Here is an 18,945-nt window from a genome sequence, read left to right as displayed (position 1 = left end):
CTGTCTTCCTTTGGTGTTTCCAAACCAGGGAACTGCACACATGGACTGCCATTGTAGAGTAGGTGCTTAGCTAACTACTAAGGAGATAATATTTCTGTAAATTAACTTCCTAACTAGGAGATGTTTTATATTAAAGTGGTGGGGTAGTTTGGTTCGATTTCATGTAACTAAACAGCTGCTCTGAGCAGTTAATGATGTCCTAAGAAAAGGTGAAAGAATTAAGTGAGGTGGTGGAAGAACTGTTGGTTTTAAATCTCGAAGTAGTGAGATATTGAGAGGTTCTAAGGATGTACGTCTTTAATATGCAGATGAGTAACTTCTAAAGACTCTAAATCAGGCACCTGTAGGAAGCCCTATGCCTGTGAGGCACAAGGCAGGCCTATATGGGGAGGGTGCCAGTGAGATACTGACAGCTTAGGATCAGTACAGATCACCACACCCAGAGAGTAAGGACACAGCAATACAGGAATTGCAGAGCTGTTCCATGGTCCAACCCACCCTGCAGCTGTGATGCAGCCTTCTGGTGCACAAGGCTTTGGCTTTTCCATCAGAGGGCTGGACTGGGGGTGAGAGCTGCAGTCTGGATTAACTGAGCTGAAGGGGGAGGAAAGCTGGAAAATGCATACTCTGAATGCAGGAGAATGAGAGGGAAATAACGGTTGTCCCACCTCGAGGCACCTCAGCCTCTTCCTAACTGGCACCAGGGAAACCCCTGCGAGGCTGTAGCACACTTGGACTGTGACCTGTGCGAGCACAGACACTGCTGCTCTCCACTGCTGGAGGCTTCTGGCCACTGTGATGGAAACAAAGTGGGTGCACACTGTTACACATTATGAAATTAGGCTGAATAACACATTTAAAAGCTTCACACATGCAAAGAAGTCTTGTACTTGCTTGCTCAACTGAGTTCATCTTTGAATTTATTAAGGCAAAGCAGACAAAATTCTCAGTCATGTTCTATCAGAAGTAGAGCTGTCATTGATTACACCCTGCAGCGGGTAAGAGCTTTCTCAGGCTTTTGTCCCCTTATACGGTTTGTTACATTCCTCGAATAAAATGCTACCTGTCTAAAGTCATTGCTTGAAGTGCACTTATTAAAAATAATAGTAAAAATCCAGTGTAACGTGTCTCAGGCAAGTCATCCCCCCACCATGAACACACAAGCTGTCTGCTGAAGAACAGCATGCTTATAAATCAGAAGACCTGAAGGCAAGGAACGCAATCCCTTACGTGGTTTTATTATTCTGCCTTTTAAAATAAGCTATTTCTGCATCAGGGGAGGATTGGGTAAAGCAAAATGTCAGCAAAGCACTTCCACCTCTTGTTCCATGATGCAGGAGCTCCAGGGGCAGTGCAGGGCCAGCTATGGAAGTGCTTTCTTAAGTCAAAAGGAAACTGTAGGACAAGGCTGCTGTGGGACATGGGGAAGAGCCTGAGCTGGACAGGAAGGAGGGGCAGGGCTGTGAGGCCAGGAGAGCTTGCAGACGTGGAAGCAAAGCCAGAGTTTGGGAAGTTGCAGTGTGGGACTTCTATTCCAGAAGAGGAGGCATGAGTTCAATTTTGGTCTGAAATACGATCTTCCTTGTCATTAGGGATTTCTGGAATACTTTTGCAAGACAATGTGTTAGCTCTGGGATGCCGCAGAAATCCAGAGGCACCAGAGCTCCCTCAAGGCCCATGGCTCACATCGTGCCTGACTTGCAGCACCGAAGTTTATCCCATCACATGTGCTGGGACCGAGCTGTGTCTGTCTCCTTGAGCCCTCTTTCCCATGGCAGAAGCTCCCTCCTGGTCTTCACCTCTCCACAGGGTGTGCTTTAACCCTGGTTTAAACCCCACTTTGCCAACATGCAGGGCTTCTCTGGAGTGAGATGGCAGTAAGGCCTGACTATCCAAAAGCTCAGGGAAGCACAAAGACCCAGTCCAGAAATGGTACTGTTCAGCTGAAATCCAGGCTTTTCCCTTTCTCTGAGAGATCTAAAAGTGCTAAGGGAGCACCCATGTCAGAACAGTCATTATTCTTGTCTGGTTCCTGTCTGGTTTAATTTACCCAGTAATGCCAGAAAGCTCTGATGTACTATATTGAGAGGAAAAATGTAACATTTTATGAGACTGAGTTTAAAAATGTACACCTGGAAAGAGATCCTGCTCGCAGACAGACCTGTGACTCCTGCCTGAATGGGCTGGAAGCTCGATAGGGAATTCAGTTCATGCCTGTATTGGCTCTGGCCTTATACCTTCCTATAAGCTTTATTTAAATCCTTTGAATTACCTGAGAAGTTTACTTCACGTGTAGGCCAAGTAACAAACTGGGCCAAAGAAGGACTGAAATCCAGGCACTGTTACTGCACTGTGTATAAGCAGGGTCAGAGGGAATGATCAGGAAAACACACCAGAGCAGTAGTGCCTTTGGGATGCTCCAGAAAGCTTTATCAGCAAGTTTTTCTTGCATTATCAGCAAGTTTTCTTCTTTCCTTGTGGAATCATCTAAGACACAATCTCCAGAAATGCAACAGCTCTGTCTTTTTTTAAAGGAAATTATTCTCAGATCTTTTAACCTTGAGTACCTCCCCGAATTCCTTCACAGCACCCCTGCACCCAGGCTTTGTGGAAAGCTCCTGGCTCTTCCAGCTGAAGCTGGAGGAAAGCCCTATGCCATGGAATGCACAGCTGCTGCCTTCTTGATCAGTCGCTCAGTCATTGGTGACTTGGGTCTCATCATATCACGTTCATGCAGGAGACACCTATGAAAGGAGAGGTAGGAGGCTGAGGAGCGGGTGATAAATGTGGACTGTTCTGCCAAACAGGCTGTGCTGAGGGGCAAGCCCACGTGGCAGAGCACACCTCTGACTCCCTAGAAAAGCAGATGTCAGCAGTGGCCCTGACTGGAGTTGCTGCAGTTCACAGAAGCTTAGCAGTCCATAACACACATGGTCGACAGTCCATATCTGAAGACAGAACCATTTGAAAATCAACTACCCTTGAACATACACAGATCGTCCATCCAGGCTGAAAGAGTGGACTTGTGGAATTGGAAGCTAATGTACTTTTTATCCTGGTTAAATGTTGCTACATTTAACACAAATGGTTGCATATAATTTTAGCCTTAAATTTATTGGTTTGAATATATTCATTACTTCTTACTTTTTGAGTATATTTGTTACTTCTTTTAGCAACAGTGCTACTTCCACAAATATTTATCAATGGAAATACTTACCTTGCAAGTTTTTTTTTGGCCTTTGATTTAGAATTTAAAGCAGCATGAATCAATAACAGGCTGAAAACATCTCTCTGGAAAAGAAGTCAGCAAAATACAAACTAATAAGTAATTTATCACGTATTGCTGGTTACAGTGTCTTGGCTACCAAACTATTAAATTCACAGGAACAAAACAAATCAACATTAAAAATAAATAGCTAACCCTGCTAGTAAGCATTTGCAAATAGGATTCAGTCAAAAGCACAGTTCAGCTTTCCACTGTCTAACACTGAAGTACTGTTGATGAGGTAAGTGCTTCATGGCACCTACTGAAAGGGGATTAAGTCACATCAAAAAGTCTTTTCTGGATCTCCTTTACCTGAGCATCACTGCCTCCCAGTTGGACTAGTTCATAACGGATTGGGTACAGCAGGTCCACAGCTTTGTCACAATTGCCATTTTCAAACTCTACAAAAGCCTGGCACAGTGGCAGCCCCAAACCAGGAGCCAGGGAAAGCTGGTGGTCTTCATGAGGTGCTCTGTAGAATGAAAAAGTGGTTAACTTCCATTAGCCAAAGCATAAATAGCCATATTTCAATGCCAGTCTGCCCCTGCCTGCAGGCAAGTTTTTATTTTATTTTACTGTACAAAGCCTGATGTTTCAGGTACTTGACTTAGGTCATATCTTTCAGTATGGTTATGCTACTTTCACCTTTTTGTTACTCATCCAGCAATCAGTTTTTATCCTCCTGAATATACCCACAAAAGGCACAAGCCCAACCCCTCCTAGCTCTGCAATAAACAGTTTGGGCTAGGACAGTAAGAAAACTGCAGTTTCTCTTCTGCTGACCCCACCAGAACATCCTACTGCTAGTCTTTTGTCTGGCCACATGTGGCCACCCACCAGTCTTTGCACACAGCTCCCAATTGCAAGCCAGCTCCTTCTCAAGTCAGTATTAAAAAACTTCCTGTTTCTTTCACTGGGCCAGCCTTCATTTTCCAGTAGGCAACACTGCCCTATGTGTTTATCATTCCTTAAACAAACTATGGCATCCTAGAAAGATAAAAGTGCACAAGAGATGTTCATTTGAAGCAGCTTGAGACAGCCAGTGATAAAAAGGACGGAACAATTCCTCATTTACATGTTTCGTCCGGCATTTCCATGGAAAGGAGCCTGTGACACCAACCACCAGAGAGCACCATGGGACACCCGACAAATTCCCAGCAACTTTCCATGGCTAAGGCTAGGGAAAAATACCGGTGTAATGCCAGATGTTTGTGTCCAGGTTGTAACACTGCTTTCTTAACATATACAAAACGCCTCTGGGGTATCATTTATATATTACATATTTGTGATAGACGTAAATTAATCCAGTCATTAATAAAGCCCCTTCAACTCACAGCCTGCTTTCTCAAATAATGAAATTAAGATTTATAATATTTCAAACTACAGCTAAAAATGTACACATGTATTATTAAGGCTGAAAGTAGGTGAAAGGAAGCACTAGGTGAATGAATAAGTAGCATATATGAACACATGCTCATTAAAGTCTCTGTGGTGGACAGTTTTCTATAATTTATATATCCTGACATAGTTATATAAATAATAGAATAAATAACAAGAGATATTTTCTGTTTTCTACTATAGTTAAATGACACATACTCAGGCTTGCTTTGAAAGTTATTTGTTTTGATAAGTATTCTTAAAAGTTACAGTATTCCTCCCAACTACATATAGTCAGGAACAAATAATGACAATTTCAGGTTCTCCTTCCTTCCTTCTTTTTAAAGGCAAAGGAAGCAACAGATACTTAAACAGAGGGGGGAAAAAGGTGTAGTGAGGGGAAGAAATTGAATTTAAAGCATCTATGTATCAACCCCTTAAAAAAAAAATCAAGGCAATTCACAGTCATTTAATACCTAAGGGAACAAAAAACCTTCATTGTTTGGATGTAGTACTTAAATATTCAACTTTTTCAAATAACTTAATTGGAAAGTTAAATTGTCTAGATTATTACTTTAGTAGTACTTGAAACCTAATTTCCTGCAGATAGACTTAACAACACATCAAAGAGAAGCCATTAGAATATCACTACCAACTAATGTTCTATTATTAACCTTTTAAACTAGAGCAGAAAAGATCCACCACAGACAGCTGACATACCTTGTAGAATGTTCTTATTAATATACTTTACTCCTTGTCTGTAACACAGCTTAGTGTGACCCCACTAAAAGGAAACAACTGCTCAGGTGGTGTCTGTGACCTTAAACACAAAAGATTTCTGCTCAACAACATGACGAACCCCTCTAGACATTAACTCAATAAATAAATAACATGGGTCTCCTAACTGGACGTTGCCCTGCTTAAACCAGATGTGTCCCAATGACATGCTAAGGCAGGGAGGAGTGTGTTGGAGCTTCAGCAAGCCAGAGACATCGTTGCCCTGAAGTTCAGAGGATTATTCACTGAACCCAATGCAGGACTTTTGCTGCTTACCTGGCAAGTTCCTGCAGAGTTGTTAAAAGCTCCTCAGTAGTTTTGTGATCTTTGGCTCCAAGGAAAGACATCAAGAAGTGCACATCATTGAACAGAAGAATGTGATCCTTGGTGTGCTTCTTTGTAACCCCAAGCAGATCATTCCACCTGTTCCCAAGCTTTACACCTAAGAGTAAAAATAATTCTCCCAATAACGTTGCCACATGCAAAAGGACATCTTTGCAATTACTTTCAGCCACTCAGCATAAAAAGCACTCCTACTGAACTCAAGAGAACATTTCCTGATGTAGCAAAATTTATCCAGCAATAATGCTGCTCAGCTGCAGCCTGCCTTATGTGGGCCAAGAGTTTCTTGACTGTCAGGAGTTTAAAGGCATTATTTTAGTCTGCACTCGGTAAGCTTCTGGCTTTATTATGAGATTGCTCATAATGTTTTGGAGGTGCTGTTTACCATGAGCTATCTGCAGGAATCACAAGACAGAGTGAGAAGATGGATTTAATAAAACCCCCAATACATCATTAGTGTTTTAGCAGAACACTGTGAAATACTGTCTGCCCAGCATGTCCCCTGCCACGAACCCCAGTGTATAAACACTGACTTAAAAGGGGAAATGCCACTGAATAAGGGGAGTACAAAAAGCCAGAGGCTGATACGCCCATACTAACTATTTCAATCAGGATCAAAACAGAAAAAAAAGGATGCGACTGGAAATTTACATCCAGAAAGTGCTATGGGTTTTTAGAGGCTTATGCACTTGTTTGGTCAGCCTCAAACCTCCAGGAACAATAGAAGTGGAGTTGTCAGAGAAGAAGTATGTGACCTATGCTAGCTGGAGCTGACTGCTATGCCACACTGGCACGGAAAATGGAAGCTCTTGGGAAGAATAAAGCTTATGGACATTATTAGGAACTTCACATTGATGCTTTTCTCAAGTTTCTTCTGAAACACTGATCAAGCTTGCTGTGTAATTATACTGAAATAGTTCCCCAACATGAATGGCAGGGAAAGGGAAAAAGAAAATATTAATAAAAGGAATGGTCAGAGGATATCCTACCTTCCAGATGAAGCCTGTACAGCATCGAACTGTTATCAACTATATCCAGGATGCTTCCACTTGCCAGGCACAGGGGAGCAATCTGTAATCACAAGTACTCATAGGCTGGTCAAGTGATGTGCTAGTGGAAACTTCCTCAGATTATCAAACTTATTTTCACAGTACCAAATTACTTTTATCCTTCTATTAATTCAAAATTACTTGTTTTGTAATAGTCCTAATTGCATCTTTCTTGAATAAAGGAATTTGCAATGACAGAAACTTAATATGGTTTACATGTGTTGTTTTTCTCAGTAAATATGGGGAGTCACTAGAGTATTTTATTTTTTCCAAAATTCTGCCAAAAACATTACTTCACTTGATCAATGTTAGTAGACAGAAATCTGCCCAGCAGCTTTCTTAATGCTTGTGGTATTTTTACAATCCTTACAAAGATGTGCTATGTTATCTAAATTGATACTGCTTATTTACAAAGGTTGTTTTGAAATCCAGACAGTTGACTTTGTACCTAACATGCAAAACCAGTTCTTTGTAAAGGTGACTTGATTAATTTACATCCTTTGAAATGTATGAATAAGAAACATGGAAAGAATGGAAATCAGTACCACTGTAGCTCTTTCAAGTACTCAAACTATGTAATACTCAATCCTTGGGGCATTTTCCCCAGAACTGCTGAGAAGTTGTTTCCCTAAAAGACTGTGATATTGTGACTGTAAATATTGTTTACATCTGTGTTTACAGATGTAAACAATATTTATACACAGATCATGCACTGTTTCAATGTCACATAGAGGGAGGAAAGCACATATCATCATCACATCGTGATCCTGCATGAACTCAGTAAAAAAAAAAAAACCCTACTCACATGCTTGTCATAAATTGTCAAAGCAGCTTCATATTCCCCCTGGAAAAGAAAAGGAGGATTGTTGTGTCTGTGGTGCAGACACAGCAACCAGCAGTGACTGGCAGCAACCAGAGACAAACACATTAACAGACGTCATAATAGCTCTTCAGGACTGCCTGATCAAAACAAACCAAGTCAAAGAAACCTTGAGGTATTCAAAGCAGAAAAACCTGGATTTAATAGGCAAAATAATCAGGATGTTGAGGTTTCATCTAAGAATAAGTACCAATACTGGCAGAAGTTAAGCAAGAAGGAGAAACACAGAGGTATTGCCTCTCATTCTAATGTTCTTTACAGGGATGTTTGCAAAAATCAGTGCATCCCATGGCGTATGCAAAGAGATGGGGGAAAAAAATGGTTTTAAGTAGCCTTCAAAAAAGTTATGTAGATAGGAAGTGACAAAATAAATAAACTATTGGACTCCTGTTGAGAATTAGCTCCTTCTGTGTTACTCTGCTTTCTGGCCAAAGGATGCTGCCTTCTCAAGGATGGCACATTTGTCTCCCTATTAAGCTGAACCCCATGAGTGCTAAGCATTAAATCCAAGGAAATTCTGACAGGCTGGGTAAAATTTCAACCATTTTTAAAGGCTTTCAATTGTAAGAATTAGTAACAATAATTAATAGCATTGGCAACCCAATTTAGAGTTTATGGCCTCTTTTAATAGTCAGCAAATTTTTGGGCCAGAAAATGAGTACTGAATTTGCTAAGAATTTTGTTAATTTTTGTCTCAAAATTAGAGATTTAAGTTCATCTTGCTATCAAATAACTGTGCTAAATGGGATCAGTGAGACTATTGGATCTTCAAACATGCAATAATCTCACAGCAATATTTCAACATTCTTAGAAAGATCCTGAAAGTCTTGACCAATGCAATTAAAATTCTCAAAATAACAGTAATAAAGGACTATGCTACTTTGTAAATATGGAATTGTGCTATTTTATAAAAATATCCTTTCAAATAGCTGACCCCCCACCCCCAAGTAAATGTTAGTTCTGCCTTTTAAAGAGCTTTAGATAACCTGTCTGGACCATAAAGCACATGCATGAAAATATCTCATACCTTTTCAATGTAGTATAAAGCCCAGTGCCAGTAATTATGGCAAGCAAGCATATCACTGCTCTGGAGAGAAAAAAAAATATTTACAAAATAACTTCCCTTTTCAAGTTATCTAGTCAGATTTCTGTTTCAGCAAAACTGAGTACTTCAGGAGACACAAAAGAGACAAGAAATTTAAATCAGCTGCCAGGACACCTTCTCATTTGGTACGCTTGTCATTGCAACTATTCAGGGCAGCACCTCAAACCCAAGGTTTCCCCCACATCATTTTCCAGGTAAGAGTTTCATTTGGATGCCTCAGAATTCACCTTTCTTCAGCACCCTTTTTGAAAAAGAAATTTAATCCATATCTATAAGAAGAGTAAGATTTGTCTCATCTAAAATTTAGGCATCTTGTCTGAAGTAATCTGGCCAGATAGTGGAGAGAGGAGGATATGGAAGCCTTATGAGGGCCATTCATCCCAGCCATCTAGAACCTACCTCAGACAAAGAGGAATCACTTTTTAAACAAGTTTTTCTACAGGCTACAGAAGCTGCAATAGATGCCAAACACACTAGCAACTCATCAGGTGAGATGAATTTTTGCTGAACTGTACCAATTTTGCACTGTCCTTTCCAGCTGGCACCAGAACTTCAAATCCTCTTCCCTAGCTTGCAGTTCAAGGCAATGACAGTTCATTTTTGTGAATGCATTAAAAATAGAAAAATGTAGTTCCACAATCCTTTGGTGAAAATTAAAATACCAGAAAGGTTTACCCTTCTCCTCCCCCCCTCTCCTGGTTCTGTAGTTAAACTTAATGATCTCACAAGTGGAAAAATCATCTTTATTGTCATACTGACAACTGTAACAACCACTTTCAGGAAGCACAAAGGTAAAGGTTCCCAATAAATGTCAGGGCCTCTAAGATAAACATTCTGGTAATCTTTGCTTGTTTAATATTAAATCACAAACCAAACTCAAGCAACAGAAGCTTGGCATAAACACTGATAATATCAAATTGAGTATCATTCTGCCATTCCAAATGTCATACAAACAAGATCATGGAATTACCTGCCTAAATAGAGCAAACCCTTTTCCCTGCTGCTAAATTTGAGCTCTGAAAAAGATTAAAATGATAGAGAGAAGTGGGCTTGCACTTTATTTTATTTGGATAAAGAGTACGAATCAGACACATGCAACTATTTTAAGAACCAAGAGTTAAAAATGGATCCAAAAGTCACTGACTAGGGTTTTAAGGTATCACCCAAACTGACAATCACTGTTTCATTAAGACTAACATATTAAAAGACAAAATGCTTTCTTTTGTCAGTGACAGGTGTGAACTTCAAGCAGGAGTTTTCTGTCTGCACTTCCAAGCCCAGTATCTGAATGCTTAACTTAAAAAATAAAACAAGCACAAAATCAGCCTTTCTAGTCTCACTATCCAGTCCTGCTCTTGGTGTGAGTCGGAATAGTCAGCTCAGATGACTCTAAAATAGACTCTTGTCAGTTCTAGCAAAGGCAAACCTCACAGCTCTCAGCTCTGAATATAACAGACTTAATCACTGGGTAAATGCTACCAAAAACAAATTAAAACTTAATTTACAACAAAGGACCACAGACTAATTAACCTGTTCAATACTCTGGAAAATGGTATCAAACATGTTGGATATATAAGGTAACTGATACACTAGTAGAAAAGATGTAAGAGCATAATTTATCTTCTCTTTGTTCTTAAAATCCCCTCCCCATCCGGAAGCAATCAAGTGTTTTGAAACAGTTGATTTGACTGTGTCATTTTCCACCTCATCTTAGGTCCCATGAGGATATTTAGCCAGGTCCTTCAACTGACTGTTTGTGCATCAGCCTAAGTAAAAAGCTTGTGAAAGAATCAGTGGTCACTTTACTTTTATAACCACACAACAGATCACAAATAGGGACAGTCATGTCCCTCATAACATGCCACTTCTTCCTGCCTCTTGCTTAAAAGCTGCATGGAGAGTAGCAGCACCTCAAAGGAGGATTTCCTCTAATATGCAAATTCTGCATTGGTTGTAACAGGTCTGCAGATAGGAAGGAACTGCAGGCAGAGGACTCAAGAACTTGGCTGCAGGAATTAAAGGAAACCTAAAAATAGCTTCTTCAGAGATGTCACAAAAATGTTTACCTTCCAGTTCTTTTCCATTTCCTTCATGAATTTTAAGCCTTTCTCCACCTCTGCTTTCATTTCATTTACATGAGCTATAGTATGGACAGACCATGCATCTGTCTGATTTATAGCCAAAGCCTGTGAGTGAAAAACAGGAAAACACAATGAGCCTTACAAACCTGCAAATACAGACATTTATTACTGCTTATCTAGAAACAAGAGACTACTTTTTACTTGCTGCATGTTAAGTACATTCTTGTACCACTCCAACTAACCACAGCCCAGAAGTCTGATTTGGACAGAAAAGGAAGAGAATGTTTCTTGGCTGACTTCACTTCCCAGCTTCTGCTGCAGGGAGATGAACACCTGCAAAACACTTTAAAACACAGGCTTTGATGATGACTGTGAAATGACATCTATTTCACAGACAGGCATCAATGAAAGAACTGCAGGCACAGGCACAATATATTCCATGATACAGTGCCTTGGAGATAACTATTTATTTTCCAAAAATGGCCAGCTCTGAGTATTCAGCCGATTCCTCTTCCTTGGCCCAACAACTCCCACCAGGCTTTTGGCATGTTGCAAAGTTAGTCATAAACCTAGTAAAGGTTAAGTTTTAGGGTTTAGTCTCTATTGTCACTTTCAGCAATTTGATGTAACAGAAGTTTTGCCAAGAACACCCATTAGAGATTAATTGTGTCTGAGACTCTTGAAGGACAGGGATAATCCTGAGGACTGGAGAAAGTCAAGTATAATTACTATCTTCATAGAAAGGAAACAGGTTGGCTAATATTGATCCCCAGGAACATTGTTACAGTTAATTTTTCAATATCCCAGGAAAAAGGATCTAGGAAAAAAAGGGAGCAGGGAGCCAAACAGGACTGATTGTCAAGAGAAGACTATGTCAAGACAATCCAACATTCTTTAATAGGAGTAAACATGTGGGAAGAAGCAGATGGGCTAATATATGGATTTTATAGGGGTGTTCTGACCACATCTGACAGGGCATGCTCATAAGCAAGTGAGGGGAATACAGTCAGTCCAGTGAAACTGCCTTGGTGGGGTAGAGATGTGAGAAAAGTCATCAACAAGTCTCACAAAGATCTGTGAGCATTTCCATGCTGAGCTGTACATCTTTGCTGCTTTGACTAACAACTGGCAGAAACCAACACCCTGTCTGAGGATTCTCAAGCCTTTCAGCACCAACAGCAGGCAGTTTACCTCATAGGCAACCTTCTCAGCACGGTCAAAAAGGTTTGTTTCCACGAGTCCGAAAGAGTAGTAGCCTTTCACATAGCTAACAGAACGGGGGGAAAGAGCACATAATCCATTTATAACAAGGTTTAGTCCAGCACTGAAAAAACACACTAGAAAGAGCATTTAACTCAAAAAAGTCCTTGCAGAGCAATTTACAACAAGGGCTCAAGCTCACAGGATACAGAACTACTAAGCTAATTCTCAGAGGAAATGAGTGACCCTGAGACACTAGTATGGCAAACAGTGACAAAATGCACATCAGAATGGACATTTCCATCTCTGGATGAGATGGAATCACCAGCTACACAGAACCAGCTGCTGATCTCCATAACAGCTGCAAGATGCAGAATTAAAAGGGTAGAAGTGAGATACTGCTGTCACCAAAGCTATCTGAGCATCTCAAAGACAATTGTCTACATTTTCCCCAGTGCCCACAAAACCACAGGAGGGTACTTTTACATGAAGTGGCCCTTTAAAACTGGTTGTAAATCATCCCCATTAAGCCATAAAAATAAAGAAAAATCAGGGATGTTATGTGCACCTGATTTATTTAATGGATGAAGATGAATAGTATTTTTTTGGAAGAAATGAAGAAATTTTGCCACTGCCCTGGGTGAGGACATGATTTCATTCTATGTGTTACACTCCATGTGCTATATTTGACAGCAGTGAGACACAGCTCACTTAAGAAAAATCCCTCACCAACAGTGTCAAGAGGGATACTGAATACACGTTCTATCTGTGGTCAAGTTTGATTAACTTCTAGACTCTTGATTTTTGTCTACATGTCTTGTTTCCAAAAGATCCTGGACTTGTAAGTCTGAACTTAAAAACCACACAGTCCATGCACACCAGGTAAAGAGCAATTTCCAAATGAAGCATGACTCACCTGCTCAGTGGAACATCACGCGTCCAGAAAGGATAAACACGGGCAACAGAATCTCGCATCTGACGTTGATATCCCAGGTAGAAATAAGTGTCATGGGAAAATTTGAGGGCTAGGAGGTCAGTTGGGTGGTTCTGCAGAATCTGCTCCCATAGATCACAAGCTTTTGGAACCTGGCTAGAAATAAAAAATTATTTCCATCACTGAAAGAAGGCACACACGCCTGCCCCTACTGTTAGTCCTAAACTGAAACTATGCTGAAAAATAGAAAATTCAGCACCAAATGACTTATTCTTTTCCTTGAAGGAATTCTTTAGTCTTTTCTAAGACAATAAGAGGATTATCTCCATTTGGCACCTTCTGAGAAATCTTATGAAAGGAATCATGTTGGGTTGCACCAAATCACTGTAACACACAAAGAAAATGAAATAAGCTTAAACCATAAATCTAAAAATGTTCCTCCAGGGCTGAATAGTTCCTACAGGGACTCACCATAATTAATGGAACTTTGTATGTACCGAGACACCTTCCCTCTCCTTTTGTGAGAATCAAACCCAGTGGCAGGGCTTCAGTAGCTTCCTTATTTCCTTTGCTGAGATGTGAGGCAAATCCATGCTTGCCCATTTATTTGGCAAACAAATAATGAATCATTAGCCTGTATGTTCTGCAATTCATACAGATTTGTCATATGGAATGAAGCAGTAAGCCTCTACAGCATGTGTGACACTCTTATCTCCCTGTTTTACAGGGGGAATAGGTTTTGACATAGGGAGACAAGAGAGAGAAGTCTGTAACTTTCCTTCTGTGCATCTGAGTCTGGATCCTACTTTAGCCAAATACTTCATTTCATAGTTCTAAACCACGCTGATGGATCTGTGGCACATTTTAAACTTGGGAGTGCTTAATGCTAATAAGTGGTGGCAATAGACCACTTTACTTCCTACAGTGCTGCTCACCAGCTAGACATGACACTTAGGGTGGAGAGAGAAATTCAGGGACAGTATGTGACATCTCACCCTGATCCTTTGATAGATTTCAGCTAACATGAGACACCACTACTGCCAACCTTCACTTCTGCCTGCAGCAGACAAAGGAACTCTTCACAGTCCCTCAAGAAGGGTGACTGCCCCTTGGCAGAGGACTCACCCCTTGGCAGAGGACTCACCCCTTGGCAAACATGTCCAACGCTGACACATGAAGCCTCTCCCGCTCTGTCAGCAGCTGTGACTTGGAAAGCGCCACCATGGCTCTCACAGCACTGTCCAGCTCCTTGTCGAGCCTCACGGATCTTCCAGTGCCAATCAGCTCTAAGCCATTGGCAATGACATGTCCCATCACTGCAGGAAACAGCACAGCACCAGCTGAGCTCACAGCAGAGCCTTCAGCTCCACAAAACACCAGAGGAGCTGAGCATTTTCAATAAAACTGACTTGTGGACACAGGCGTCCAGGAAGTCTCCCAAAGCCTAAGGTTCTCAGAAGGTTTTCATGACAGCTACTCAAATATTATGTGAAATGAAAAGAAAAAACACCACACAAAAGCATTCTGCCTGCTCTACATTTTGAGGAAGTTTTACAGAATTCTATAAATTATCACCTTGCCCTTGCATAAAGTCAGTCAAATACCAAGACAACATGCATAAACCCAGCCCTTTCCATGCTCAGAATCAAAGATTATACTCACTAAAGTTTGGATCTGCTGCTTTTAGCTTGGAGAGACATCCTTCAATACCTCCAAGGCTCTCATTATTGGTCCAAGTTGCATACTGTAAGAGAGACAGAGCAAGAGAGGGTCGAGAAATCCTCTATGGTAAGGAGGATTTTTTCTTTTTGTTCTCACAGACACTTAAAATTCAAAAGCAAGGCAAATGACTAAAAGATAAATGTTGCATTCAGGAAGGTTTAGTGTGGTAGAAAAACAGAAAAATTGAGGTTTAATATAATTCAGTCACCAGCAGAAGCAATTACCCTAGATTTCTACAGGGTTTTTGTCAACTGGCTGATTTGTTGGTATCAGGTGGAAAGAGAACACTGGCTGAGGTTTTCACCACGGCTGCAGCATCTGGTACAGCCCTCTGCTAAAAGGGTTTCCTGCTGCCAGCTAAAGGCTGAACTCCTGTGGTGGCCTGATTTTGAGGCTCTCCCAGCTGATAAGAAATTTAAGTATCAGCTACAGTAAAGAGTGTTCCGTGTACAAGTCCCTTCAAATCACATTTTCTTGTGCTTTTCGGTCATACCTGAGTCAGCACAGCATCGAAGAGCTTACAGGCTTCATTGCTGGTCGTAGACAGGGCAAGTCCAGCATCCTGCCAGGCCTGCACAACAAACAAACACAAACGTGCTCCTTTTACACCCTCATCTTCCAGGCTACACTGACAGATGTTCAAATTGATGCTGTTCCGATATTTTCATCAGCTGTGCACTTTTAAAAAGAAAAGCTGGAAGTACAGTGTGAGGCAGAAACAAACCTTTTGCTCAGTTGCAGTTACATTAAGACTCAGTTAGTTGGAGCTACTAATGAGACTAAAGAAGCCAACAATTACCAAGTGTACCAGAAGATCTCAATGGGTTGCCCTGATCATAATGACAGCTCAATTCTGAATTCATTAGAACTGTTAGCAAGTTCCTCTGCTACAGGCACACCTCGTGTGAAGTAGAAACATGGCAAAATAAAACCCTGTTCTCCTATAATCTATAAATCTGTAATCTTCTTCAAACAATAATGTTCTTCTGAATCAACCTGCAGACCAAACAGCCTGGCAAAGCAAATCCACTAAGTCTCTGGAGTTAACCAACTGAAAATTTGGATCACAGATTTATACACAAACCTGATAATAATAAGAACATGGGAAATGGATAAAGCTAAAAAGCAAAACAGAATTGGGCTGCCATAGTTTCTAGCAACATAACATAACTGAGGCACAAAAGCTCCTGGCTGGCTGGAGGCAAATGAGCAGAGTTCATTTGAGAAGCTGCCCCTATCACTTCAGCATTACTTTAATGCAGCACACAGAATATGGAGGATAGACAACTATTGTAAAAAAAGACCTGGGGCAAGCTAATTCAGACTCCTTCTAATGGGGGCTTAGACCTTCCTGATGCTGCAACAATTCAGCTCTTCTCATTTCACATTTTAAAGCATTTCCTAGCTATAATAATCTGTCAAAAAATTTAAGTAACCAAGCAAAGACAACTTTGTTAATGTATCCTAAAGCTTTCCCACTGTGATTAGATTAAAGGCTCACATTCCAACAGCTGAAGCAATTGAATCTTCAAATTACATGCCTGAAAGATTAGACCTGAATCTAAAATCACACATTTTCTTTACAATTCATACTATATCCATGATACTGAAATTGGCCAGAATAAACTTCACAATTTGAAGCACTAGGAAGCAGGCATTTGTTATCTGCAAAGGACACGCTCTCCTTGTTCTGTGGGTGTGGCGACACTTTGCAACAAGGTCTTTATCCATCACAATCATACATACTTATTAATACATGCTTTTTATCTAATACACAGAACTAATTCCTAGAATGAATTTGCATGTATCTTCCTCCTATTGGAAGTTCTCCTATTGGAAGGGTCATAAAAAGGGGTCTCTGGTGGTTGTATTCACTGAATACTTTGATATTAAAGGCGACCTTTCCTTGAACTTTTTCTTTGGGCATGTGCTGTTGTTTCTGTATTATATAACTTGCCAAAAAAACACTGTAGTCCTTCTTATCTGTTTCTCCACTGTTTCCAGCCATGTTTATAATCCTGTGTGCATACCTTTAAACCTTTATCTTTTATATATATATATATATATATATATATATGTGTGTGTGTGTGTGTGTGTGTGTGTGTCTGTGTATACACATCATTATAGGTTTACATATAGCTATATAAACCTTTATCTCTTTATCTTTATATATATATATATATATATATATATATATATATACACACCCCTTTATCTTTTTTTGCCAGTTAGCCTTTAAGCTCTATTCAGCAGCCTCAGGGGAGGTGAGATTTTTTTATTCTCTATGTCATTTATCATCCAGAAAAAGAATAAAGGGAAAAGTCAAGCAGGTAGCAAGGTTAGACTTGCTACTTACTGGCTATCTTCCATGGTGCCCTGCAAAGTAGGCCAGGAGCCACCTTCAGCATCAGTCATCAAAAACAAGTTTCGTTTGGAGCAGGTCTCTGCATCACTGCCTGTTTTATCGTTTTACACAACAGCTTGAGGTGCTTGCCAGAAAATGATGTCCCATTCTGAGAGGACTTGATGCTGATTCACAAGAATAGAAAAGTCTGTGCGTGTGCACCAGAACAAACCAGCAGAACAAGGGTTAGTGGAAAATGCACCTGCATCCATCTCTAAGGTCACTGCTGATCTAGCTGAGGTATGTGCTATTTCCAGCCACTCTGGAAAGCCTCTGTCCTGCTATGTCTACAGCCCACCTGACTCACTCCTCACTGGAAAACTCCCACTGTGGCAACAGGAGAATGGCAGCAAGACTGTGTCACATCAGGGATGCCACTACTCTGGCACTACTCTGTGCCACTACTACCACATCAGGACAATGGGCTACAGGGAAGAACCACCCCACAGCAACTGCTGGCTCCTGAGAGATGTAAAAGGTGTGCTCCAAACCTAATCTGTCATTGCCAACTGAGAACTAAAGAACTACTGGGAGCACAGGAAAGGCAGCACCCTTGTCCTCTAGGACATACATAAGGGGTCCTGCCCAGATTACTCGGGACACTCAGGTCCTGGGGTTTCTCTCTAGTGAGGTATCAGACTGTGACTGAAGAAATCCAGGAGAGAGTGTGAGTGGGCAAAAATCAGCCTCAAGAGTTTGTAAGGCTCATCAGTTCCCCTTCCCACAGAGGCTGCCTTTGGGTTCTCTTACACTGATCTCCCACAACCCTCTCTCTAACTCCAGGACAGAGTCTTGCCTCTTCTATTAGACAGTCATGGCCTTTGCTCTTCTCACTGCTTCTTGGTGAGACCAAAGCCTTGCCCTTTCCCCTACTCTAAGATTAGAGTTCAGTCACGAGACCTGGTGACTGTTTATTTGTATTTTTTTTCTGCTAGAATCTTAGCTGGTTCTGAGAATTGTGCTCTCTGTGGGCTGCAGTTGGCACCTCTTGAATTCCTTGTGTGACAGATCCCCAGAGCTGTGTCAATCATGCACCTGTCACACGCAATCTTCAAGACTTTGTTTTAACCTGCCACTGCCCTAATTAACCAAAACACAACCATAAAAGGAGTTTATCAGAAAGAGAGTATGGATATTACTTAATCAGTAAGCAGCTGCTGTAGGTTGCACTGTTTGACTGAGGCTGATTTAATCGAAGGCCTGACCCACTTCTAAGGCCCACGGAAAGGGCGGGTGGGTGCCGCGGGACCCCTGCGCTGGGAACAAGATGCTTGGACATGGGTCTGCTTCCCCAGTAGAAGAGATGGGTGCAGCGACCCCTTTTCCAGATCGCAACAGCAGCTTCCCTCCTCCGAAACCCACCCGAGCGTATGAGGCAGAGCTCCAGCCACAGCGAGTCCGGCTCAGCTCCCCGCCCGCCACAGCCCAAAGCCCGTCAGCTGCCCCCGGGACCCCCACGGAGGCCACCGCCGCCCCTGGGCGCAGGGCACGGCCAGGACTGAGCCGCGCTGGCTCAGCGCCTCAGCGGTGCCGTCCCACCGCAGCCCCTCAGCCCTGCCCTCACCTTGCAGCCCCTCATCCTGCCGTCCCCCCGCAGCTCCCCGAGCCCCGTCCGCCCGTCAGGCTGCCAGCCGCTCGCAGCCCCTCAGCGCTGCCCTCACCTTGCAGTCCCTCAGCGCAGCCATGGTCCCACTGCAATCTCGCCGCTGCGCGGCTGCAACGCGGGCGGGGGCGGGGCCGCCATCGGCGCGAGCGGCGGGCGGTGCGTGCCGGGTACGCGCGGAGCCCCCGCGCCGCCGCTGAGGGACG

The 18,945-nt window shown here is 41.9% G+C and overlaps 1 protein-coding gene across 5 annotated transcripts in view; it reads right to left on the bottom strand.

Annotated features, from left to right (window-relative positions):
- The window catches only part of TTC38 (tetratricopeptide repeat domain 38), a 32,032-nt gene extending 13,194 nt beyond the window's left edge, over nucleotides 1-18,838 (bottom strand). For 3 of the 5 annotated variants that reach the window (XR_010999220.1, XR_010999221.1, XR_010999219.1), the window contains exons 1-14: nucleotides 18,798-18,838; nucleotides 15,226-15,303; nucleotides 14,673-14,754; nucleotides 14,155-14,326; nucleotides 12,993-13,166; nucleotides 12,068-12,143; nucleotides 10,862-10,981; nucleotides 8,718-8,777; nucleotides 7,616-7,654; nucleotides 6,751-6,832; nucleotides 5,696-5,861; nucleotides 3,578-3,737; nucleotides 3,218-3,291; nucleotides 2,568-2,744 (exon numbers count right to left, since the gene is read on the bottom strand). Coding sequence is in view for 2 of the 5 variants with exons in the window: in XM_068190550.1 (XP_068046651.1) it covers nucleotides 2,651-2,744; nucleotides 3,218-3,291; nucleotides 3,578-3,737; nucleotides 5,696-5,861; nucleotides 6,751-6,832; nucleotides 7,616-7,654; nucleotides 8,718-8,777; nucleotides 10,862-10,981; nucleotides 12,068-12,143; nucleotides 12,993-13,166; nucleotides 14,155-14,326; nucleotides 14,673-14,754; nucleotides 15,226-15,303; nucleotides 18,798-18,821 (1,401 nt within the window). In the remaining 3 variants the exon portion in view is untranslated. Of the gene's footprint in view, nucleotides 1-2,474; nucleotides 2,745-3,217; nucleotides 3,292-3,577; nucleotides 3,738-5,695; nucleotides 5,862-6,750; nucleotides 6,833-7,615; nucleotides 7,655-8,717; nucleotides 8,778-10,861; nucleotides 10,982-12,067; nucleotides 12,144-12,992; nucleotides 13,167-14,154; nucleotides 14,327-14,672; nucleotides 14,755-15,225; nucleotides 15,304-18,700; nucleotides 18,754-18,797 lie in introns of those variants that run through there. The other 2 variants (XM_068190550.1, XM_068190551.1) reach the window with 2 other exon arrangements.
- Nucleotides 18,839-18,945: the final 107 nt, after the last annotated feature.

Source organism: Anomalospiza imberbis, chromosome 5 (assembly GCF_031753505.1).
Source record: "Anomalospiza imberbis isolate Cuckoo-Finch-1a 21T00152 chromosome 5, ASM3175350v1, whole genome shotgun sequence".
Classification (NCBI taxonomy): Eukaryota; Metazoa; Chordata; class Aves; order Passeriformes; family Viduidae; genus Anomalospiza; species Anomalospiza imberbis.
The sequence above is the reverse complement of the archived record's forward strand: the minus strand, read 5'-3'. Positions and strand labels throughout refer to the sequence as shown.